Source organism: Podarcis tiliguerta, assembly GCF_965153285.1.
Source record: "Podarcis tiliguerta genome assembly, chromosome: 9".
Taxonomy (NCBI): Eukaryota; Metazoa; Chordata; class Lepidosauria; order Squamata; family Lacertidae; genus Podarcis; species Podarcis tiliguerta.
This window is the reverse complement of record NC_139542.1, coordinates 72,566,059-72,591,062: the sequence shown is the minus strand read 5'-3', so window position 1 is coordinate 72,591,062 and position 25,004 is coordinate 72,566,059. Positions and strand designations below refer to the sequence as shown.

The window sequence follows — 25,004 nt, the reverse complement described above, 5'->3', positions numbered from 1 at the left end:
TCACACAATGGCAGGACTGCCAGCAGAGCCCCCTCTGCAGATCTTTATCGACAGGATGGCAGATACTCCTTTGAGTTTTGGGGCCCAAGTCATTTAGAGCTTTATAAGTCAGTATCCAAATCTTGAATTGGGACCAATAGTGAACAGGCAGGCAGTACAGTTCATGCAGGAATCAGGCAATTCCAGTAAGATACATAATATTCCAGTCTCTAAGTTACCAGAACATGAATTGGTGTGGCAAAGTTATCTGGATCCAAGAGGCAGCCAAACCAGTTGGATCTCAGCAGAGGCACTCCTGGCTACTGAAGCCAGCTAGCAACATTACGTGACTTTAATGGCATTTAATGACTTCATGGCCAAGAAGGGATTTGACACCAGCTGGTTTTATACTGAAATTACAGTCAAACCAATACCCTGCTGTGGCCCAAACAGCTTGCCACTCACCAAGCACAATGTTATGTACTGAAGTTCTCACCCTGGGCCAGCAGGGGGATACTGTAAATAGTTTTCACTCAGGTCCACATATGCAAATAAGGGATTGAAAGTGACGTTCAGTGATTGGATAGTTACAGAAAATGGTTACTGTTGCGTTCTAGTGGAGCTCTATATAAGCAGGCTGGCTGAACCCTTCAGTTCAGTTCTGTTCTGGCCTGTGAATAAACAAGAGCTGTTTGAAGAATCGCTGTGTCGTCTGATATGTTCACCCACAACTTAACACGCAAGGCAGGGCCCCCCTTCAAAATCTCGGTATTGTGGTCTTTCAGGTACTTGAGAACCCACAGACCCCAACATACACTAGTTTTCAGAGGGTGGGGCAAAAATATTTGAGTGGTGGAATGACAAGATTTTCAGCAATGTTTTAAGGCCCATTCTTGGATGAATTTGAGGTTAGATTACAGAAAGGAAAAGCCCAATATTCTATGTGCTTAAGTTAGCCAAGCATTCATGAGCAAAGTTCTAATGTCCCTCAAGCCAGGAGCGAAACTAGGTTTCATTTGCCCAGGTAGTTTCTTGAGGATGCTGGGAAACAATTCTCAGAGAACTACGGTTCCTAGGGTACTTTAGGGAGGGTCATCTGAGTTTCAGCCTATTTCATTGAGCTGCCTTGAGCGTGTCAAACTGAGGCAGAAAGGTGAAATACAAACTCTCATCACTAACTAACTAAAAGACAACATGTCTTTCGAGCATGTTTTGCACTCACTTCTCGTAATGTTGTAGAAAAGGGAACAGCAACTGGGACTAGCCAGTAAGGAAGGCAGCAAAGGATGGCAGGCTCTACATGGCTACTTGGGAGTAAGCCCTGCTCAACCCAAAGGGGGCTGGGTTTGCCTGTGTAGGGTTGCTTACTATGAGTGAGTTGACTGAGCTCCGGAGCATTTTCATCTGGGGCAAGGAAACAGAAAAGAGACAAGAGGGAAAAGAGGCAAGAGGGAAAACGCTGGCGGAAGCATCCCTGGAAGAGAAAGAGGAGGAACCTGGCTACTGAGGAAGCACAGACTTCCAGTATAAAGTGGGAACAGCAAGTAGGAACAGGCTGTGGCTGCGGGGGGGGGGGGCGATCTGCCATCCTTCCTGAGACAAGCTCTACCTTCAGCTTAGCCAAGTCATAAAATAGGGCCATAAATAGTCGACAGTGGCTCTCAAACACCATTTTACAACCAGCTGGGAGTACAGATTTGAACTTTCTTCCTTTATAAGGCCCCAGCAAAAAGTACAGAAGGAGGGGCTGAAACTGAAGAGGGGCACTTAACCCTTTCCCTCATGGCAACATCTCCCGTCCAATCTTGCAGCACAGCGGGTGGGTCTTTCCATTCAGCTGCGCCTGTTTGGTGCGCCACCTTCCTGATGCACTTGCGCTCACTGCTAAAACACAATCCCGATGTGAGCCTATGACCAATGGCATTGCTGGTCATTAAGGCACACGTGTGCTTTTGTGCACAGATAAAAACACAGCAATAACAAAAGCAAAGTTGGTTGTATCAGGTGGGACGCGGGTAGCACTGTGGTCTAAACCACTGAGCCTCTTGGGTTTGCCGATCAGAAGGTCAGCGGTTCAAATCCCCACGACGGGGTGAGTTCCTGTTTCTCTGTGCCAGTTCCTGCCAACCTAGCAGTTCGAAAGCACGTCAGTGCAAGTAAATAAATAGGTATCTACTGCTGCGGCAGGAAGGTAAACGGCATATCCGTGCGCTCTGGTTTTCATCACGGTGTCCCGTTGTGCCAGAAGCGGTTTAGTCATGCTGGCCACATGACCTGGAAAGCTGTCTGTGGACAAATCTGGCTCCCTCTGCCTGAAAGCAAGATGAGCACCGCACCACATAGTCAAGTTTGAGGGGACTTACCCGTCCTGGGGTCCTTACCTGTATCAATCATCTTTTTGTATAGCGGCCAGTGGATGGTCTCAAAGCAGGACTCCCCAGCAGTCAGTCTTCTGCAAGCCTCTCTGCTTCAAGTGCACCATCTAAGCTGCAGCACTAGCTGGCCTGAACACCCAGTCAGCAGACCTCAAGGACTAGTCCTTTTCTACCAGACCCCAAATTTGCCTGGCTGCAATACTGCCTAATTGCCTGTTTCTGGTCCTGCCTGGTTTTGACTATCCACATGCCTGTGGAACTTCTGGACCTTGTTTGCCGTTCTGGAAATGGACCTCTTTCTAGGCTTGACAATATACCTGCCCACTTGGTACTTGTTTTTCTGGAGCCTGACCCTCGCCACAGCCCAGCATGTACAGTGGTACCTTGGGTTACATATGCTTCAGGTTACATTTGCTTCAGGTTACAGACTCCTCTAACCCAGAAATAGTGCTTCAGGTTAAGAACTTTGCTTCAGGATGAGAACAGAAATCGTGCGGCAGCGGTGCAGCGGCGGCAGGAGGCCCCATTAGCTAAAGTGGTGCTTCAGGTTAAGAATAGTTTCAGGTTAAGAACGGACCTCTGGTACAAATTAAGTACTTAACCCAAGGTACCACTGCACAATGTGCAGGAGCAGGTGGATGCACATTGGTAAAACCAACATAGACTTGTGATATGGATATACTGATGAACAATCAGCCTGAGGGTTAGGAGGAGGCTGCCATTCAGGCTGGGAACATGTTGCTGGGAGAATAATTATTATTATCTTATTTTATTTTATTTTTTACATAGAGTTAACCTTGTCCCCAGCTTTGTACCTACCATTTTCTAGAATTAAATCACCCACCACCACACAGCTGCATTAAACAAAACAAAAGCCCCAAAGAAGAACACGTTGGCCGGTCTCCAGCATCAGGTCTCTTTTGGCCCTGAGCCAGCCTTTATGGATGATCCGCTCGTTTGGTTTTCATTCAGAGCCTGGAGGTTTGTAAGTCTTGTTTCAAAACCCGTCACCAATTCAGCTTTGGCCAGAAACAACAGGAGTTTCCCTTATTTTATGTTTTTCTTTTCACAGGAGGAGACAATTTGAAAGATTGCATTTCCCAAATATTATGTCACATCATTATCCAGAACATATGGAGCACCAGCGGAATCTTACACAGGTCTACTCAGAAGTAGGTCTTCTGGAAGTCCCTAAGCGCCATAGGGCTTGCTCCTAGGTAAGCGGGTCTACGATTACAGTCTGTGCTGTAATACTTCAAGCAGGCAGCGAAGGAAGCTGCTTGCAGTGTGCAGGGACCTCTTCTCTGCATTTAAAAGTAAAGTTGACAGTTGCTTTAAATTAGAGTGGCTGGCTCAAGTTCAAGGCAGCGAGTGGGTGTTTATTTAGCTGAAGAAGACAGTTGCAAAACTTGGGAATCAAGCTCCAAATGAATCCAGAGAAACCTATTATTTGACAGAAAGACACCTCTCCTTGTTTTTGGAAGGACTTTTACTCATTTGGGACAGCTATATTTGCGTGAATTCTAACCAGTATGTTGCAGCTCCAAAGGAAACATACGGTTTTGCTGGGAAAGCTGAGATCGGTGGCTCCGAAGCAAGGTAAGAAGAAAGTGGCTTTGTTGCAAAACTTTTTCAAACAACAATTAACGAAGGGAACAAAAGTGGAGAGGGCTAAGATTCAAAATGCAGGTTTGTGCAAAATAATAGCTGAATTCCGGTGCTGTAAAGTTGCTGCAGAAGTTGTGTATATCCTGTCAAAAGCAGAGCTGTATATCCCAATAAAATAGGAACATTCCTTTCAGAGCGAACAGGGCTTGTAAGAGCCCTCTGTTGTACAAACAGAACAACTTAGTTTTTAGCAGAAGTGTTTCCATTTTTGCAAGTAAGTCCCACCGTGTTCAATGATTCTGTTTGGGAGCTGGTGGACTCTCCTTCCTTGGAGGTTTTTAAGCAGAGGTTGGATGGCCGTCTGTCATGGATGCTCCAGTTGAGATTCCTGCATTGCAGGGGGTTGGACTAGATTACCATTGGGGTCCCTTCCAGCTCTATGATTCTATGATTCTATGAGACTACTGGCTAAGGCTTCAATCCTTGCCCTGCTTATCTGGGAGTAAGTCCTAACGGAATTCACTTGGACTTACTTGTGAGTAGATATGGTTAGGATTGTGCTGTAAACGTGCTTCAGATTACAGCTTTAATTATATTAGGCACAGGAAGTTAACATTTGAAACTTCTGGATTTCAGTGATGGGGCTAGGGTTTTTTTGTTTTTTAATTGCACTAAACCTTTTGGATGTTGCTATAAGAGTTTGGGCTTGGTACGGAAGGTAAGTTTCTCCATTAATTAAGAGGAGGAAATGGGTGCTTTCATATATTTTATATGTATATTAACAGAATGACCCTTTGGAGAGGAATGTGTAAATGATGAAGAACATTTTAATTTTAAAAAATTATAATTAAAGGGGACACAATACAACCATAGTTAAACACCTTTTGTGTTCATTTGCTTTCAATGAGACTTGAGATCAGCAGGGTTTAAAACTGCTCAATTGCTCTCAGTGGCGTAGCGTAGGTTGTCAGCACCCGGGGCAAGGCAAGGAATTTGCGCCCCCCGCTGCACTGTCCCTCCCCCAGATAGTCCCTCGCTCTCTCTCCGCACCGCACGCCTGGCACACCCCCCCCCCCCACAGTGGGCAGCGACCTGGCGGCTCGGATCGGATTCGCACAGCAAGCACTGCAGTGAGAGAGAGTGAGCCAGGTAGGGGCAGAGAGCTGCGAGTGTGAGCGCGCCCCCCCCCCAGATGTTGCGCCCGGTGCGGCCGGCCCCCCCTGCACCCCCCACGCTACGCCACTGATTGCTCTTTCCCTTTTTTTATTTAAAAAAAGGCACACATATTTGGTTTGGCTTCTCTCATTCCTTTACCAACTGACTTGAATGTTTCTGGTTTTGCTTTCTCATGAAAGATGTGAACATAATTCCAAACATTCCCCTTTAGCTCAGTTGCTATGGCTCCTCGTGCACTTGTTTTTCTAACTGCTCTGTAAATACAAAATAAACGATAAGGCTTTGGAGTCATGCTTTAGCAAAGTGTGAGCAATCCCAAAACAGTTCTTTCTTTCTTTCTTAGACACACACACACACACACACACACACACACAGGCTGGTCAGTCAAGCATCATTTGAAACATCTATCACAACATGTTAAAGCAGCAGAACATACTGAGCTTTCTTGACATTTGAAGGATTGCATCTGCTTAACACTTGGTGGGAGAAAACATGCCAGAATGAAAGGAAGTCTTCCATTCTCTGCTCACACCCTCTTACAAAGTGTGAGATGTAGGTTGTGTACACATGAGCATTTGCTATGGCACCTGTGTGCTCCCACTCCTCCTGTTTGAAGCTGAGTACACATGCAGTTGGCCATAAGCCAGATGTTTGCCGCAGTTCCTTGAGAAATACTCCTGTTTGGAGCCTTTCCCCTCAAACCAACTTCCATTCAACTTGAAAACGTAAGTCACAATTACAAACCCTCCAGGTATCCCTATTTTCCAGGGACTGTCCTAGATTTACAGAAGACACCCCGGTTTCTGATTTGATTCCAGGATGTCCTGCTTTTCTTAGGATGTCCCTATTCTCATTGGAGGGTACGTCTGGAGTTCTGAGACATCCCGAGCCAAGGAAATAACTATACAACCTTTAGGAAACATCTGAAGACAGCCCTGTATAGGGAAGTTTTTTAATGTTTCATGTTTCATTGTTTTTATATATGTTGGAAGCCACCCAGAGTGGCTGGAGCAACCCAGTCGAATAGGCAGGTGATGATGATGATGATGATGATGATATAATATGTCCCTATTTTCATTGGAGAAATGTTGAAGAGTATGCAATCAAGCTGAGGTGTGTATATCTGAGGCAGCCGTTGCATGTGTGCAGATGACAGCTTCACTGAATAGGCATTTGGGAGCATTGCAGGTGCAGGAAAACAAATAAGGTAATGTGCGTCAGGTGTGTGCAGTAACAGCCTCCCTACATTTTAAGCCACTATAAATCTCACTGAGAGATTTATAGCTCAAGCCTATACATGTCTACACAGACATAAGTACCATCATTTTCAGTAAGGCTTACTCCCAGGTAAATTCTATACCATTTTGTTCTATACAATACAAGATTGCAGCTTTCTTTTACTTAATAACCAGGGCAGGAAACAGTCAGTCAGATTTCGTTGTCATTATAAATAAATTGACAATTTAAGCCCAAGGCCTAGTTTATACACCCAATAAAATCAAGTACTGTAATAAAACTTTCCCTGGTCTGTGTGACTTTAGACTGCAGATTCCCTGGGGGAGAAAGGAGTCTGTCTTTGTATATCTGGACGTTCCAAGGGTGCCTTTTCAAACATGGGGGGATTTCAGTTAGAGGTTGCACACTTTGAAAGCATGCACCTGCATCTATTCAAAATTAAATGTTTTAAAATTGTGCATTTGAAGAGCATTGGTTATAGTTTTTTCCTCATCCTTTTTGTTGTTGTTGTTTAGTCGTTTAGTCATGTCCGACTCTTCGTGACCCCATAGACCAGAGCACACCAGGCACTCCTGTCTTCCACTGCCTCCCGCAGTTTGGTCAAAATCCTTTTTGTACCTAACAATAAATGAGAGCAGAGGTGTGAGTCCTTAGCTTATAGTCACTGTGATGTGCACACCTTATTTGGGTTTTCTCGATAAGCAAAGCAATTTGTTCCTTCCTAGATCACATTTTGCCACCTTTTGAAATAGCTTCTATAACTGTGGTGGGGGCTAGAGACCCCCACCACATGGCAAAGATCTATGCATGTACTGATGCTCTCATGTAGAGTCCCTTCATATCATGTTAACTGAAGCATTTGGAATTGGAGGTGCCTACTGTGTGCAGGGGGACGCGGGTGGCGCTGTGGGTTAAACCACTGAGCCTAGGACTTGCTGATCAGAAGGTTGGCGGTTCGAATCCCCGTGGCAGGGTGAGCTCCCATTGCTCGGTCCCTGCTCCTGCCCACCTAGCAGTTCAAAAGCACGTCAAAGTGCAAGTAGATAAATAGGTACCGTTCCAGCGGGAAGGTAAACGGCATTTCCATGCACTGCTCTGGTTTTGCCAGAAGCGACTTTAAAGATTGAATCTTCCTTTTGGACACAATTTGAATGAGTTTTCTGTTTGTGGCTTCTGTAGTAGATCTTGTACCTTGTTCTCTCAATTTTTGGATTATTAATATAAGATTTAGAACGTAGAATGGCTTGGTATGTTTTGTGTGCCACTTATGTGCTGCTTACTTCATACTGGTCTACTACCAGTATTGGCAGCACAGGTTCATTTCTTCAGTACTTAAATTACCTGTAACAGCTGCAGGGGACTCACATGTTTAAACCTGAGGCGGCCCCGGTCATGTAAGAAGAAGGCAGCAGGAGTCTCCCTAGATGTCCCAGTGCTTAGAGCCAAAAGACCAAGTATACCGTAAGCTCTCATGGACTCTGCCCATGAATTGACCTGGGTTTCAGTTAAGCAGACAAGTCTGCCATTATAGATCTACTTGATCCCAGTACCAGCCATGGGCAAGTGCAGTCTTCATAACTGAGTCACTGTCAGGGGAAAAGATGGAATATAAATGAATATCATCCTCATCAGAGGCACAAGCTTAGACATCCTGCTTTTGGGGGTTACCCACCTGGCAGCTGAAGTTGGCATTGCTTCAATGGAGACACCACATCTCACTGAAATGTGTCCCCCGAAAACGTCTGCCTAGTGCCCATGTTTGTATATTTTAGATGGCCAGAAAAGAGTATTTTGCTTCCCTGGGCATTTTTCTGAATGACTTTGGGATTTCCTGCTGGCTTAGTGCTACCAGTTTTGGTGCTATTTTAACATTTGGCTTGTCTTTATTCATATAACCTATAATCTGTCATGCTAGTTTTGTACAGCTTTCCATCATAGACGCTCAATATGTGGTTTAAAAACAGATAATTATCACAGTAATAAGTTCATCTCTTTAAATTTGATGTTGTAAGCTAATTTGAATGTAGATGATGGAAAGCTGGAATAGAAGTATTTTAATGAAATAATGGCAGACTTCTCCAACCCATCTTTTGCTCAGCTGTGCCCTAACCCTGCAGAATACAGGTGTGCTTAAAGAAAGAAGACATCTTTGCTGTCTATAGAAAACTAACAGCCCAGAGAATAGCTTTATAGGCCTGGGTTTTCTCTCTCTTTTTTTTTTATAATAATATTTTATTAAGTTTTACCATCCATAAACACACAATACAAACAAACAAAAACAAAGAAAAACAATACAATACAATACAACAACATTCATACATTACCACAACAGATATAAAAAAAGAAAATATAGAAAATAAAGAAAAGATAAAGAATTAAAACCAATCATTGTGTCCTTGTATTTTTTAACATTAACCTGGTTCTGCGACTTCCCCAGACCTTCCTACTCTGTATTCCAGATCTTATATTCTGACAGTAAATTCCTTCCCTCTATCATATCTTAAATTCAACATGATCTTCGTATCTTAATATAATTATGTTTTCCGTATATCTTAAAACATTAGTCTTTCTTAATCTTAAATTTTTATGCTAATACTCTTTTAGGTTCAATCTGGTGTCATCAAACATTCATTATCTTGTAATATTTCTGTAGTCTTTGAACTTCCTCCAGTCTTCCTTCACCGTCTCTTCTCCCTGGTCTCTGATTTATAGGCCTGGGTTTTCTCTGACTCACCATTTTTCTTTACGGACACCTAGTTTTCCCACCTGCAGTCTGAAGAGGTCCATCACACAAGTCTGCTGGTATTGTAGATTAGCCCCTGAGTCAGGCAAAAGACCTGTTTACTAAAACTTGTAGCAGCTATTGAGGGCTGCATGCGCAGATTGTTACCTTGACTAGCCCACATTTTACCAGCTTCTCTGCAAGGATATCATGGGGCACTTTGTCAAAAGCCTTACTAAATTCAACCATCAAGCTCGTAACTCTATCAAAGAAAGAAAGAAATGAGATTTGTCTGGCATGACTTGTTTTGTGAGAAACCCATGGAACTGTAGAGTTGAAAGGGACCCCAGGGATCATCTAGTCCAACCCCCACAATGCAGAAATATGCAGCTGCCTATACAGGGATCAAACCTGCAATCTTGGAATTATCAGCACCATGCTCTAACCCAGGCTTCCTCAACCTCGGCCCTCCAGATGTTTCGAGACTACAATTCCCATCATTCCTGACCACTGGTCCTGCTAGCTAGGGATCATGGGAGTTGTAGGCCAAAAAACATCTGGAGGGCTGAGGTTGAGGAAGCCTGCTGTACCCAGCTGAGCTATCATGTAAGGGCATGAGGGTTATTTTGCTGGAAAACATTTAGAATGTGCTCCATCCATTTGCCCACACTACCAGTGGTTGTTTTAAGCAGCCGGGGCAGGCAAAAATAGAGAATGCAAATGGGAAGGCTCAAGCTTCCAAGAATCTTATCCACATCCTCGGGTGGAAAAAGCTGCAAAGTACCCACACTAACAAAACCAGGCAGAAACCTCCAGCACATCCACTAACTCTACAGTCGAAGTCTTAGGTTGGAGCAGATGGGTGGTGTTTTTTTCTGCCAAGTGTTTTGCAAACTAGTCACAAGGGGCCTCTCAGAGTCCTACTCCACCTTACAAAGGCCAGGAAATATATATGAGACCCTTCATCGCCCCTCAGAACTGCTTTCACCGCCAACACTCTGCAGATATCGAGATGGAAGGAAGATTTCTTCACTTCCTTCAGGCTTGAAATGAGCTCTCAGCTGAGTCTTACCCCATCTGTCACCCTTGTGTTTTCATCATTCCCACCAGGAGATGTTTGTAAGCTCTCCCAATAATAATCAGAGGGGGTTTTTGGGAGGGGGGTGGCTCCCAACACTATCCCAGAGACCCCTCCTGCCGACTGAGACAGTGACACTATTGGTTTTCTCCTTTGGATCTGGTGATAGATCTTTTGTAATCCCATCAGTGTTTTAAAAAATCAGAATGTTATTGTGTGGGTGGTGTTCCAAGATATACCAACCCCTCATGCCTGTGTCTAATTCCCCCTGTTCCCTACACACCCCTGCTAAAAAAAAAATCAGAGACAAGAGCTATGGCCTTTTTCATTATTGCTATGATCTTCTGTTGCTTTTTTGATGATGATGATGACCTCATGGCTAAAACTGCAGGACATTGTATCCTTTCTGCCTAAGGGATAAAATTATAATGTTCCAACTGCCTAATTTAATCTAGATACTTGTTCCCATTGATGAAGAGCTCTTTTATGGTGAAATTTTTGCTCCCAGTTTGTGTCCGTACTGCAAAATACCATGATGCTGTAGCCTTATGGTTAAGGCCGGCCAATCAATCAGTCAGTCAGTCAGAGCAGGCTTCCTCAACCTTGGCCCTCCAGATGTTTTGAAACTACAATTCCCACCATCCTAGCTAGGGTTCATGGGAGTTGTGGGCCAAAAACATCTGGAGGGCCGAGGTTGAGGAAGCCTGGAGAAGAATATTGCTGAAAATATAAAGAGCTGTCCTAGTCCTCCTCAGAGTAGACCCATTGACCTCAACTAGTCCTCCTCAGAGTAGACCCATTGAGATTAATGAACCTAACTTAGTCATGTCCCTAAACATCAGTAGGTCTTCCATCCCCTCCAAGTGTCCCTATTTTCCAGGGATAGTCCCGGAATTACAAAAGCCATCCAGGCTTCTGATTTGCTTTGTGTGTTCATGTCTAGTCTTGCCCCGTTCTAAAATTTATTTATTCATAGAATCATAGAATCATAGAATTGGAAGAGACCACAAGGGCCATCGAGTCCAACCCCCTGCCAAGCAGGAAACACCATCAGAGCACTCCTGACATATGGTTGTCAAGCCTATTGGTGTGTGCTTTTCTATTTGCAAATCTACCAAAGAATAAAACCAAATCAGGATTAAGGGGTTTTCTCATGACGGTGGATGGCGTGTGCGCTGTGTCCCATTGTTGGTGGGAATACTCTGTGGCGACCAAAAATGGGGGATTGAGGAGGGTCAGTTGCAGAGGAGTGAGAAATCTCCCTGTTTCCATCTGAGGGGTGTTGGAGGGCATCTTCTCTGAGTAGGGCTTGTGTTGAATGCCACCTTTTAAGGTCTGCTGATGAAGGTTTGAATGTGGTGAGGCCAGAGGAAAAGTGGGGGGAGGTATCTTTAGAAGAGGGACGGCAACAGTCTGCCTCAAAGACTGCATTGCGGGCAGCCAAAAGGGTTCTGGCAAACTAATTTTAGCTCTCCTGATTTCTAAAGGCCACCTGGCTTAATTGTGCTCTAACCCAACATCTGTTTCAATTGCTGATGTGGGAAGCTTCAGTCTTCATGGAAGATAATGAAGCGGGATGAATATAATGGCCTCACATTTAAAATGTTTTTAATTAGGCAGAAAGATTTGTCAGCGGCTGAAGATGCAGAGTAGCGTATTGTGCTCTGATTGTGCTTGGTTATTTATGTTTATATGCCACTAGTATGTCGGGAATGGCAAGTTTCCTTTAGGATCCCCATCAGTGGCCTTAGTCAAAATGCATGGTTCATCGGAATAAGGCCAATTTGTGCAAAAGCCATGATGCATCGACATCTTATCCAGGAAATAGTTTTAAAAGCCTGGCTAGTCAGTGTACAGAACTGCAGTGTTTAACTTTGGCTAGGCAGTGCTTGGGGCACTTTCCTTCCCTGAATTTAAAATCGTAATAATAATGCTCTCTTTGAGATCAGTAAATGTGAAGTCAGTTTCCACCTGCTTGATTGTACTATTGTGTGTCACATGCTGTGTTCAGATACTGCTTTGCCAAATCTAATACAACAAGGAGCAAGGAGCAATGGGCTTATGGCTTGTCCCTGCCTGCTGGTTGCACAAACAATCCCAAATCTGGAGTACAGGAGAGGACAGACCACAGGGTCAGGGAACTTTAAGGTACAGGCAGGTGCCATGTCTCCTTAACTGGGTGTTAATGTTCTGTGTCTGGTTGTGGAGTCAGTATGAGGGCAGGCTAAGGCCCAAGACTCATCCTTCTCTTATGCCAGATGAACATGCCTGAAGCTAACAGCTGTGGAAGTAGTGCTCAGTTTATTTTTACAACTCTCTCTCTTATAATAATGCAAAGTTGTAGTTCACAAAGGGTGTGGATTTCAGGGTTTTTGTTAAAGGAAATGAATCTTACTTTGGAGATCTGGGAAACACGAGACATATAATACTAAAAGCAATGCTAAAATAAACACAAGGAACGGTGGACATCCATCTGGTGTGGGTGGGGGCTCTCAACTTTCTGTCACACTCAACCAATAAAAAGAACGCCCCGCCCCCCCGGTCTTGAAGGTAATCTGGTAGGAGCACCCTGGGAGCAGCAGGGGCAAAGCACAAATGTGCCCCCTTCACGCTGCCGTGTCCTTGAGCAGCCTACTTTTCCTTCTGCCATATGGGGGTTGTCCTTCAGTCTTCTGCAGGGCAGGGGGGGTTAAAGATCTGGGCTGTTGAAGAGAAGGCAAATCTGTCCCCTGCCTCTTGGTTCTGCATGGCTTGCCCCCCCCCCCCCCCGGCATTCTGCAGGTGGATTCAATGCACAAACACTTCCCACAAATGTGCTCCACTGCTTATGGCAGATATTTTGCCAGAGTACTTATACTGGCTTCTGTTTAACCCATGTACTATTTGGGCTTCATCTGTTGCAAATGCCATGCCTTGCTGACCTAAGAATTCATTCCAGCTTTCTGTTGGCAGGTAACGATAGCTTATAGCTGTTGTTATGAGTTGGGGAGGCTGTATGCTGAGACCCTTCTAACCCCTAGATCCCCGCAAGTGTTAAAATATGAGCTAGCTTCCTGATGAGGCAATTGCCTGGGCGATGGGCCATTAAGGGGAACAAAGGAAAGGGGCTCTGTGCAAGATGGAGCCTATCCCTCAGCTCACATATAGTTAGAAGGACAAAGCCAGAGTTTAGTGTTGCAGTGATGTGAGCTAGAGGGATAGCAGCAAGCTGGAGAGAGAATCAGACTGGTATTTGATTTCTGTTTGAATCCAAGGCTGTGGCTATGGGATACGAATGCTGTGAACCCCTCTATTGTTGGCTGAGACACCACAGTCTCTGCTGTGCTTCATTCCAAAGGAAACGCGAACCCTGGGTAAGCACCTCGAACCCCTGGAATCTCGTCCTGCTCAAAGACTGGGGTTGTGTGCAACAATGTGTTTAAACAAAATGAGGACCACCCCTGGCTATTCTCGGCTCACAACCCTTTCTGGAACACTTTCAGAATCTGGAAAGCAAAGTCTGTGCCATAAGCCAGAACATCTGGGGAAAGACTGTTTAAAAAATAATCATGGAGAGAATTATTCCAATTGTGCACTCTTGCCAGAGTGCTGGATATGGATTGGGAAAGCCTGGTGCTGACTTTGGGCAAGGCTCCCTTAGCCTAACGTAACCTCTCATAATTCCTGTGGCGATAAAATTGGATTGTCCTCTTGCCTTGGAGAAAGGGTGGGAGACAGGTGTGCTGAAGGCATAGCTGCTAGTTGCATGGTAGGACATGACTATTGAAACCCTGTCATTTCTTTAGCAGGGGCAGCTAACCTGTGACCCCCTCAGATGTTGCTGAACCCCCATAATCCTTCACCATTGGCCATGCAGGCTGTAGCTGATGTGAGTCAGAGTCACCCGAAAATCTGAAGGTCCAGTTGGGGCATGGGGCAGGAGGGTCACCTGGCTCGGGGCCTCCAGTTCAAAGAAGGCTTCAGATTCAGGAACTTGTTACATTTTTTGGCATTTGTAAAGTTTCACAACTTGTTTCTATGCACATGGGACCAACATGTGACAGACACACTCTCAGCTTAGAGATGCAAATGTAAGGAAATAAGAGGTGTGATTTGGTAAAAGTAAGGCTGCCATACGTCCAGGAATCGGACTGTCAAAATGGCGTCCATATGTCTGGGGAAACCTGGACGTATGGCAACTAGGGCGATTTTTAAAAGAAGAAGAAGAAGAGTTTGGATTTGATATCCCGCCTTTCACTCCCTGTAAGGAGTCTCAAAGCGGCTAACATTCTCCTTTCCCTTCCTCCCCCACAACAAACACTCTGTGAGGTCAGTGAAGCTGAGAGACTTCAGAGAAGTGTGACTGGCCCAAGGTCACCCAGCAGCTGCAGGTGGAGGAGCGGAGACTCGAACCCGGTTCCCCAGATTACGAGACTACCGCTCTCAACCACTGTAAAAATCCCAGCTTTGGGAATATGGCAAATCTAAAATGCTCTTTGTTTGTCAACTGTTATAGACTGATATGGTCTTCTCCCAAGACAGAATGTTTCCGAAAACTGGAGTTGTTCTCCTGATAAGTGGAAATCTCTCTGCAGCTTCTGCAATGTAAAATTCATTGAGTTTTACGTTGACTACCTCTTTCAGCTAGCTGGAGAAGAAAGAGGCAGGGAGGCAGCCTGGAGCCTTTCCAGCTAGAACCAAGTGACTGAGGGAGAATTTCTAATTGTTAGCTGAGTGGAGAGGAAGTATCCTTGGAAGACGATTGTTCTCTTTGTGGACTGAGTGCATGATTAGTAGCTGTGCTGCCTGCTGAAAGCATCAGTGCTGTTTCCACCATGCTCTGCTTGCTCATTAGTGAATACAGCAAATATAAAAAGCTGCTCTCTCTCATCCAAATAACCCTAAACACTGTAGTGTGGGGCCTGGATTTCTCACTCCTTGAATAAATTGCAGCATATCAAATCTAAAAGTACTAACATTAAAGTGCAGACGATCTCTTGGGAACATTTGTTCCATTTCCATAGAAATGAAACTGTCAGCAAACTTTTTAGCACAGCTCAGTTAAAATTGGCAAAGAGCCAGACAACAAATGTTTTGGGGGCCAGGGCTGGTCTCTGTGTTTCTATCGCTTCATTAGATAATATCTCGGTTCCTCAAAAAGTCAACACTTCAGCGCACCTTCCCCCCACAAAATGTCCCTATTGTGACCATCAAGGCATACCTAGAGGGTGATGTCCTGTCTAAAAGCATGCCGGCTAAAACAAAGAGTCCAAGATCGTCTTTATTTATTCTGTCTGGTTGGATTTGGCTGTGTTTTCCATTTTAAAAACATCCTAACGTCATGTCCTATGGACCAGTGGGTGGTTTCCCATACCTTCTGTATGAGGTGAAGTGACATGCAAAGCAAGTTTGGCATCCAGATTCGCCGAGTGAAGGGGGTGCCATTTCAGTTTCCAAATTCATCAACCACATTATTTTGTTGAGGGTGGAGGGGGCACCTACCTATTTTAAATGATACGTGTAGCAGGGCTGTCCTTTGCATATGCAAATACTTTTGTTTTTCCCATGTTCGACTGACCTCTGAGGTTTTTCTGGAATGTGCTCGGGATTCTTAGAAATTAAAGCTAGATGATCCCATAGGAAGAAAAAATCCTTGTTTGGACTAAGGCTGCCAAGATATCCTTAAAAGGAAGGGTCTGCCTGACACATAGCACTGAAAGCATTTTGTGGCAGTTTTGGCCTCTGCTGGAACTCAGGACTCGCGATGCCAAATATCCACGGGAGGTTCCAGTCTTTCAGGCCCTGCAAACACCACACAAGGTTTGTAGAGCTATATCCAGTGTTTCCCAAACTTGGGTCTCCAGCTTGATGTTGGATTACAGCTCCCATCATCCCTGACCAAGTGTGGTCTTGCCAGCTAGGGATGATGGGGTTTGTAGTCCAACAACAGCTAAGGGACTCAGGTTTGAGAAACACTGTGTATTAAGTCATTATAAGCAATAAGAGCTCACCCGGTTTTTAAAAACAAACAAAAAATCTGGGGCAAATCCCCCAGCTTTTAATGTTTAACAGACTATGGTATTTTAATATTTTGTTGGAAGCCGCCCAGAGTGGCTGGGGAAACCCAGCCAGATGGGCAGTGTTAAGTTGTGGGCGAACATATCAGACGACACAGTGATTCTTCAAACAGCTCTTATTTATTCACAGACCAGAACAGAACTGAACTGAAGGGTTCAGCCAACCTGCTTATATAGAGCTCCACTAGAACGCAACAGTAACCATTTCCTGCAACTATCCAATCACTGAACGTCACTTTCAATCCCTTATTTGCATATGTGGACCTGAGTGAAAACTATCTACAGTATCCCCCTGCTGGCCCAGGGTGAGAACTTCAGTACATAACAGGCAAGGTATAAATAATAAATTATTATTATTATCATCATTATCATTATCATCACAAGGTTCTCTCTTAGAGAAGGCACACTTAAGTTGATGAGAACCACACAAGAGCTCACAGCCATTTCAATGGGGACTAAGAAGGAGAAATTCCAGTAAAGTGAGACAAACCCAGGGCCGGCCCAAGACATAGGGACACCTGAGGCAAAATAGCACCCCCCTCCCCTTCAGGGAAGAAGAGGTAAATGAAGATCTACATCGGGATTTGCTGCCCCCGTGAATCCTTCTGCCTGAGATCACCTCCCCTTGCCTGGTGGGTGGGCATCCCCCATCCCACCCATAGAGTGCCACCCACTTCCATCTCCGGCCATAACCTTCGCTTACAGACAAAGGTGAGGAGTAATATAGAGTAAAACAAAGTACCTCTGAGTGTATACAGAGTGCCTTCTTTCACCAGTGAGCAAGACATAATCCAAGTGCTAGCGGCGATTCAGGTAACAGAATTTGTTTGTGGGTGGGATTTTTAAAAACATGAATAGTAATTTTTATTAAGGTTTTCAATATTGCTATACAATATAATAAGGGAAACAAATGCAGAATAAGACAAAATAAACAATCCATTGTTTGTGGGTGGGGTTCAAAATAGCAACACCATAGACAAATGGAAAAGAACTTCTGAAACATCTCTGGCATTGGAACATGAAATTAAAGAGATCAATCTGAGAGGTCAACTCATTTAAAAATATATCCAGTAACATAGCCATGGAAAGACCAGATTCTCTCAGAGATATTCTAAGGCCCTTTGCCAAATGTTCAGCATTCTTATCTTTTTAATCAAGTTTTCTTCCCCTTTACTTAGAAAGATATCAGGAAAAGTGTGCAGGGAGTATTCTACCCACTAAGATCTGGTGTACACATGAAACCAGGTGAGCAAAAAAGGACTAACCCACGCAGTGTAAATGTACTGGGGTCTCATTTAACTCAGGTGCTCAGCTTCTGGGCATGTTTTGTTAGGATCCCAGCACAGCACACACCCAGGCTATGGGTCCCTGACGTGGGGTGGTAGCCCTGTTTGTTTCCATGCCAACTTTCCCCCAAGGAACTCAAAGCAGTTGCAGGATTTTCCTTTCCCAAGTTTATCCTCTCAACAATCCTGTGTGGTCAGTTAGGCCAATTGGTTCAAAGTCACCCATTGAGCTGAACAGGATGCAAATCTGGGTCTCCTCAGTCACAGTCTGACACTAACCACTACATCAGACTGTCAGGCTGTGAACCTCCAGCCTGTGGGCTAAAAATGACCCACCAGGCCTCCCCATCCAGCCTGCCATTTCAGGTGTGGGGCAGCTACCAATGTAACTAGAAGGAAACAACAATCACATGGGGGGGTGTGGGGAGCACACCTTGCTCCAATCGCACCAAGCGGTTTCTGTCGAAACCAGTGTGAAAATGGAGCAAAAAAGCTCTGTTTTAGCAGCAGTTTCAATGGCTTGCCACTGTTGGAGCAGCCAAGTGCTCCAACCAAAGGTGAAAGCTGTCTGTGTGTCCACACGTTGCTTGTGGATAGAACACTTAATCTTTGCTCTTGACTGGTAAGAGCAGACATAATGGATGTCAGGGGTTCAGGAGCAGAGTCACAGGAGAGGGAGGAAACGGAGAGCGAGGGGGAAGAGTCCGAAGGAAATGTCAGCTACGACAGTAGTCCGAGGTCTCTGAGTCTCTCCAGTGACTCGGAGGATTCACAGAAAGGGGCCCCCATAGTCAGGGCAAGGGGAGTGCCCAGGGGGACACCTCGGGAAGAAGGGGCCAGAGGGGACTCAGAGAGTAGCAGCTGGAAATCCGGACCAGCGTCCCCCCCAGAGGGCAGTAGGGGGGAGGAGTCCAAGGCATCGGGATCAGGGAGCGCGCAGGCAGAGGGAGAACGTGAGGCAGGAGTGGCCACACCCTCGTCAGGGAGCGAGGAAACGGTCATCAGGAAAGTTAAACGCGCGCGCGCGCCAAGTTCAAATGTACAGGAGGGCGGCAAGGTGGGCAGCCCGGGTAGGGAGCCAGGTCCTAAAGCCCGCCGAAGAGAGGGGGAGGAGTCAGAGGGGTCAACGTCTGCGTCAGAAGAGTCCAGGAGGGAAGAGACCCCGGGGGGTAGTAAGACCCAGAGGAAGAGAGAGAGAAGGAAGAGGTGGAGTAAGATTAGAGTCTTAAACTGGTGCACAGGGGGCGGAGACTCAGACAGAGCTTCGCCGGTCTAAAGTCCAGACGTAGAGCTGGGACGCTGAGACTTGGAAATGGAGACTATTCTTCAATAAAGACTTTGATACTGTACTACCGGCTAGCGTGGGTCCTTGGTGAGCTGGGACCCGGAGCCAGCTCTGACAGTAAGCTCTGTCTCACTTTTAAAATTTTGGCACCAAGAACCTCGCCACGTGAGTCGACGCAGCGAGGGCAGAGGAGGGGTGCTTCCAGAGCTCACAAAACTCAGGCAAGATGACGACGGAAGAGCAGATATCAGCCCTGCAAGCAGCTGTGACACAACTCAGCACGGAGGTAATTGCATCCAGAAAAAGAGAGGAGGAAATGAGTAACACCTGCCGGGATCTCCAAGTAAGGTTGGACGTGCTTTCTAAACAGGGGCCACCTGGAGCCAAAGCAGAAGGCATTGGCTTGGGAAAGAGGGGAGGCAGCCTTGTATCTCATTTTGACGGGAGTTTGCAGCAGTACCCCAACTTCAGAGCAGACCTGTTGTTTGCGCTGGATCTGCTTGACAAAGACTTTAGAGATGAAAGAGAGAAAGTGGGGTTTATCCTATCCCATTTGCATGGGGAAGCCAAAACGTGGCTGAGAAATTTATGGAGGGATAATGATCCGGCGCTCCAAGATGCGAAGGCTTTCATTAAAGCAATGGATTCGTGTTTTTTATCAAAGATAGACATCGATATTGCCAGGAGGGACATACATGGACTTAAACAGGGCAAGGCCAGCGTGCGGCAGTACCATACACGCTTTTTCGGACTGGTCCATGCCCTGGGATGGGACAAAGCTTCTGCCCCAGTGAGAGACCTCTTTTGGGAGGGCTTGAATACAGAGGTAAAAGCGGAGATTGGAAGGGGGGAGAGGCCAAGGAGCACCCAGGAAGTAGTCCAGAGGGCTCTGGAGATCGGGGTGCATCTGGAGGAACGTCCTTGCAACAGAGAAGACGGACGTTGGGGAAGGGCACCAACCAGAGCACCTCCCTTCTATCCCAAAGAAGCAGCGCGTGCGCAATCCACACCCTCGCAGGGAGGGGGAGAGGAACCGATGGAGATCGGAGGTGCCAGGGCTCAGTCAGCTACCAGAGCCCTAACGCCGGGAGCAGTCGAAACGAAGCCTCCTAGAGGGAACAGGAAGTGCTACATCTGCGACAGTGCTCACCACATGGCGAAAGAGTGTCCCCAGAGGCTCCACAAGCACACTGCAGCCTCGGCAACAGTCAAAGAAGCAACTCAACTGAGACCACAGCAACAGTTAAACGACAGAGTCTGGCTGGAGGAAGAGGCACTGGGGTCCAGTCAGACAAGTCAATGAAGCAATCCCCAGCACTTTTGCAGCCCACAGACCCCCTCCCACCCAAACCAGTGGTGCAGCTTACAGCGTCTCTCCAACTGCCCAACGGAAGCACTCTGGAAGTGCCGATCACCATTGACTCCGGCAGCAACGCCGACTTTATAGGACTGGATTTCATTCAGCAGCACAATATACCACTGCTACCAGCCACGCTGCCCCTGAAGGTTGTCACGGTGGATGGCAGAGACTTGTTAGGGGGGCAGGTGGTGCAACAAACGCAGCCAATGGTGATGCGGATTGGAAATCACCAAGAGGTCATCAGCTTCAACGTCACCAAACTGTCGGGCACGCCGGTGGTCTTGGGCATGAGTTGGCTGCACAGGCACAGTCCAGCATTGGCGTGGTACCAGCGCCAACTGACCTTCGGTTCATCCTATTGCGCGGAACATTGCATTCTTCCTAGCCCGGAAGAAGGAGGGGAAGACACGCAGCTGCAATTAAGCACGCTGCAAGCAGTGCCACGCAAGTACGCAGCGTTTTTGGAGGTTTTCTGCGAGAAGGAAGCAGACAAGCTGCCTCCCCACAGGCCCTATGACTGCCAGATTGACCTCCTGCCAGGGGCGACGCTGCCAGCCGGGAAACTGTATTCCATGTCTGAAGACGAGCTGCAGGAGCTCAAGGAGTTCATAGACCTCAACTTAAAGCGCGGTTTCATCCGGGAGTCGAAAGCAGCGGGGGGCAGCCCTGTATTCTTTGTGAAGAAAAAGGACACGCCCCAAAAGAGGCTTGTAGTGGATTTCAGGCTCTTAAATTCAAAGACCAAGCCCACAGCCTTTCCAATGCCCAAAATAGATGACCTGCTTGCAACGGTGAGGAAAGGACGCGTTTTTACAAAGTTGGATCTGCGAGGGGCGTACAACCTGATTCGCATACGGGAGGGGGACGAGTGGAAGACTGCCATGTTCACGCCCCTGGGCACATATGAATACAGAGTTATGCCCTTCGGTTTACAAAATGGCGCCCACTGTTTTCAAGCCTTCATGCATCACGTCCTGGCGGGTCTCCTCTACAAGAACTGCGTCTGCTTCTTGGACGACATCCTGATATTCTCAGAATCTGAGGAGACCCACGAGGGGGACGTCAAGGAGGTTCTGCAGCGACTGCAGGAGCATCGGCTATACGCCAAGCTGGAGAAGTGCCAGTTCGACAGGAAGGAGGTGGATTTCCTGGGCTACAAGCTGTCGGACAAGGGGCTCGCCATGGACAGCGCCAAGGTTCGCGCAGTGTTGGACTGGAAGAGCCCGCGCAATCGGAAGGAGGTCCAACGGTTTGTGGGGTTTGCCAACTTTTACCGCAAGTTCATCAAGGGGTTCGCAATGCACACAGCGGCCATTACCGACACGCTCAGCTCCAAGAAGAAGAAGTTCATCTGGACGGAGCAAGCGGAGCAGTCCTTCCAGAACCTTAAGCGTCTCTTCTCGTCCGAAGGGCAGCTATTGCATGTGAATCCCAGCAAACCGCTGAGAGTTGAGACGGACGCCTCAGACAGAGCCGTGGGCGCCGTACTGTTGCAGGAGGACCCACATGGGGACTGGAGACCGTGTGCCTTCTACTCTAGGAAGCTCAGCAAGTCAGAGCAGAACTACACCATCTGGGACAGGGAGTTGCTGGCCATTCATGCAGCATTCAAGGCGTGGCGGCACTTCCTCATTGGGGCCAAGCACACAGTGCAGGTTCGCACGGATCATAAGAACCTGGAGTACTGGCGCACGGCAAGGTTCCTGAACCAGCGGCACATCAGATGGGCAGAGTTCTTTGCAGATTTCGACTTCAGGATAGAATACATCCCGGGCGACAACAACATAATGGCAGATGCACTGTCCAGAAAGCCGCAATACCTCGAAGAAGCGGCACCAGCAGCAGCCAAGCACATTTTCACCCCGAAAGCGTGGGCGTGCACTTCCGCAACCGTGGACCTGGAGGCGGTCCGTCGAGCACTGCAGGAGGACTCCTTCGCACTGGCCAAGATGGAGGAGGTGCGCAAGGGCACGGCGAAAGGCGACGAGTTCCAAATACGGGACGGATTGCTCATCCGCAGAGGAGCACTCTATGTACCGGGAGACGACCTCCGTGCGAAAGTACTGCAGCAGTTGCACGACGCGCCCACCGCCGGGCACTTCGGCAAGGAGAAGACGGCAGAACTCGTTGCCAGAGATTTCTGGTGGCCCAAGATGAGGGGGGAAGTCGCGGAGTACGTCTCGAGGTGCGACACCTGCCAAAGGGCCAAGTCAGTGCACAAACCTCCGGCAGGACTGCTCGAACCGCTTCCGACCCCAAGCGAACCGTGGGAGAGGGTGGCCCTGGACTTTGTCACGGATTTACCCAGCTCAAGGGGTAAAACGGCAGTGCTAGTGGTGGTGGACATGTTCACCAAAATGGCCCACTTCATTCCGTGCGCGAAGGTGGCCACGGCAGAACAGACCGCCAAACTGTTCATAGACCACGTCTTCAGGGTGCACGGACTGCCACGGTCTATCTTGTCCGACAGGGGGCGCCAGTTCATTTCGAGCTTCTGGCAGAAGCTGATGGGTTTCCTGAACGTCAAGATCAACCTAGCGTCGGCGAGACACCCGCAGACCAACGGACAAGCGGAGCGCGTCAACGCCATCATGCAGCAGTACCTGAGATGCTATGCAAATCAACAGCCGACGACATGGGTGGACTACCTGCCGCTCGCTGAGTTCGCTTACAACAACACGAAGCACGTGTCCACAGGGGTGACGCCGTTCTTCGCCAACAACGGGAGGCATCCCAGAACCTTCCCAGGATTAGAGAGACTGGGGGAGGGGGAACCACAGGCAGCGGAAGTCTTGGCGGCAGAATTGCAGGAAGTTCACGAACAGCTTAGGAGGCAGTTAGAGCTTGCAAAGCACGCATACAAACTGCAGGCTGACAAGCACAGAAGGGTTGGGGAAGACATACAGGTGGGAGACTGGGTGTGGTTAGCGGCCCACGCAGTGCCGACCAGATCCTTAGCTAAGAAGAAACTCGGACATAAGCAGCTAGGACCTTACCTAGTTGAGGCACAGATCAATCCGGTGGCCTTCCGGTTGACACTTCCGGAGGGATCCAGAATGCACCCAGTATTCCATAGGTCGGTGATCACGCCCTACAAAGCACCTCACCGATTTCAGGCGCAGGGCACGGCACCAGACCCGTATAGAGAGACCCCCCCAAGGAGGGAGTCGCCAAGAAGGGAACCCATCAACCAGGTCACAGAGATTTTAGACTCGAGATGGGGGGGAAGAGGGAGTAGAATATTTTCTCGCAAGGGAAGGTACCCCGGCCAGCGCCAACAGTTGGGTGCCGGACTATGCCCTGGACGAACCTCTCCTCAAAGAGGAGTTTCATGCCTTGTTCCCACACAGGCCCATGCCAGCCGAGTATTTCGACGACTGGCTTTTCACACCCACGCTTTCTACCAGCACGTTCCAGGGATTCACCTCGGACGAGGAACCAGCAATAGAAACACGTTCACCGGAGGGCTCGCCCTCGGGGTTTGCCTCAGACCGCTCGTTTTGGTGGGACAATCGAGGAGAGGAGAGGTGGCTGAGGGGCCCTTGGCAGGCAACGGACCCGGAGGGGAACGAGGGTGTGATGGACACGGACGTGATGGGGGAGGACGTTGGGTTCGAGCATGGCGGCACGGAGATGGAAGCAGAGGAGAACGAGGTCGGCGAAGACACGGAGGACGAGCCGGATTTATCTAACTGGATGCACGCCACGGGGGACGAACTGTATCCACCATTCACCCCCACAACGACGGAGCACCCAGCACCCCCGCCGGAGGAAGGGGAGGGGGAAGGGGGGGCTTCGAGGGGGGGATGGATGTCAGGGGTTCAGGAGCAGAGTCACAGGAGAGGGAGGAAACGGAGAGCGAGGGGGAAGAGTCCGAAGGAAATGTCAGCTACGACAGTAGTCCGAGGTCTCTGAGTCTCTCCAGTGACTCGGAGGATTCACAGAAAGGGGCCCCCATAGTCAGGGCAAGGGGAGTGCCCAGGGGGACACCTCGGGAAGAAGGGGCCAGAGGGGACTCAGAGAGTAGCAGCTGGAAATCCGGACCAGCGTCCCCCCCAGAGGGCAGTAGGGGGGAGGAGTCCAAGGCATCGGGATCAGGGAGCGCGCAGGCAGAGGGAGAACGTGAGGCAGGAGTGGCCACACCCTCGTCAGGGAGCGAGGAAACGGTCATCAGGAAAGTTAAACGCGCGCGCGCGCCAAGTTCAAATGTACAGGAGGGCGGCAAGGTGGGCAGCCCGTTAGGGAGCCAGGTCCTAAAGCCCGCCGAAGAGAGGGGGAGGAGTCAGAGGGGTCAACGTCTGCGTCAGAAGAGTCCAGGAGGGAAGAGACCCCGGGGGGTAGTAAGACCCAGAGGAAGAGAGAGAGAAGGAAGAGGTGGAGTAAGATTAGAGTCTTAAACTGGTGCACAGGGGGCGGAGACTCAGACAGAGCTTCGCCGGTCTAAAGTCCAGACGTAGAGCTGGGACGCTGAGACTTGGAAATGGAGACTATTCTTCAATAAAGACTTTGATACTGTACTACCGGCTAGCGTGGGTCCTTGGTGAGCTGGGACCCGGAGCCAGCTCTGACAATGGATTATGAATAGAAACAGAAATGTGGGTAATTAATTGGCTCCAAAGGAGGCGAGATAGTCCAAAGATTTGCTCTGAGAATATCCTGAGAACAGGATAGGTCAAATGAGGCTATTCTAGACTACTCTTTGACTCTTAATGCTGTTTTTCAGAAGCTCTGCCCAGAGGTTCAGCTGTGTAGGCAACTGAACACAGTAAGTTGAGGGGAAGGAAGGAAAGCAGGACTATCTCTTGGTCTCTGCCGAGAGACCAGCTACCTTTGGCTCTCTGCA

General features: G+C 47.9%; 1 protein-coding gene across 7 annotated transcripts in view; it reads left to right on the top strand.

Moving 5' to 3' along the window:
- The first annotated feature begins 3,329 nt into the window (after positions 1-3,329).
- The window catches only part of C1QTNF7 (C1q and TNF related 7), a 49,527-nt gene continuing 27,852 nt past the window's right edge, over positions 3,330-25,004 (top strand). Inside the window, exons 1-2 of one of the 7 annotated variants that reach the window (XM_083399153.1) lie at positions 3,330-3,571; positions 6,222-6,345. Coding sequence is in view for 1 of the 7 variants with exons in the window: in XM_083399150.1 (XP_083255276.1) it covers positions 3,887-3,953 (67 nt within the window). In the remaining 6 variants the exon portion in view is untranslated. Of the gene's footprint in view, positions 3,954-4,467; positions 4,681-6,221; positions 6,346-6,894; positions 7,015-25,004 lie in introns of those variants that run through there. The other 6 variants (XM_083399151.1, XM_083399152.1, XM_083399154.1 and 3 more) reach the window with 6 other exon arrangements.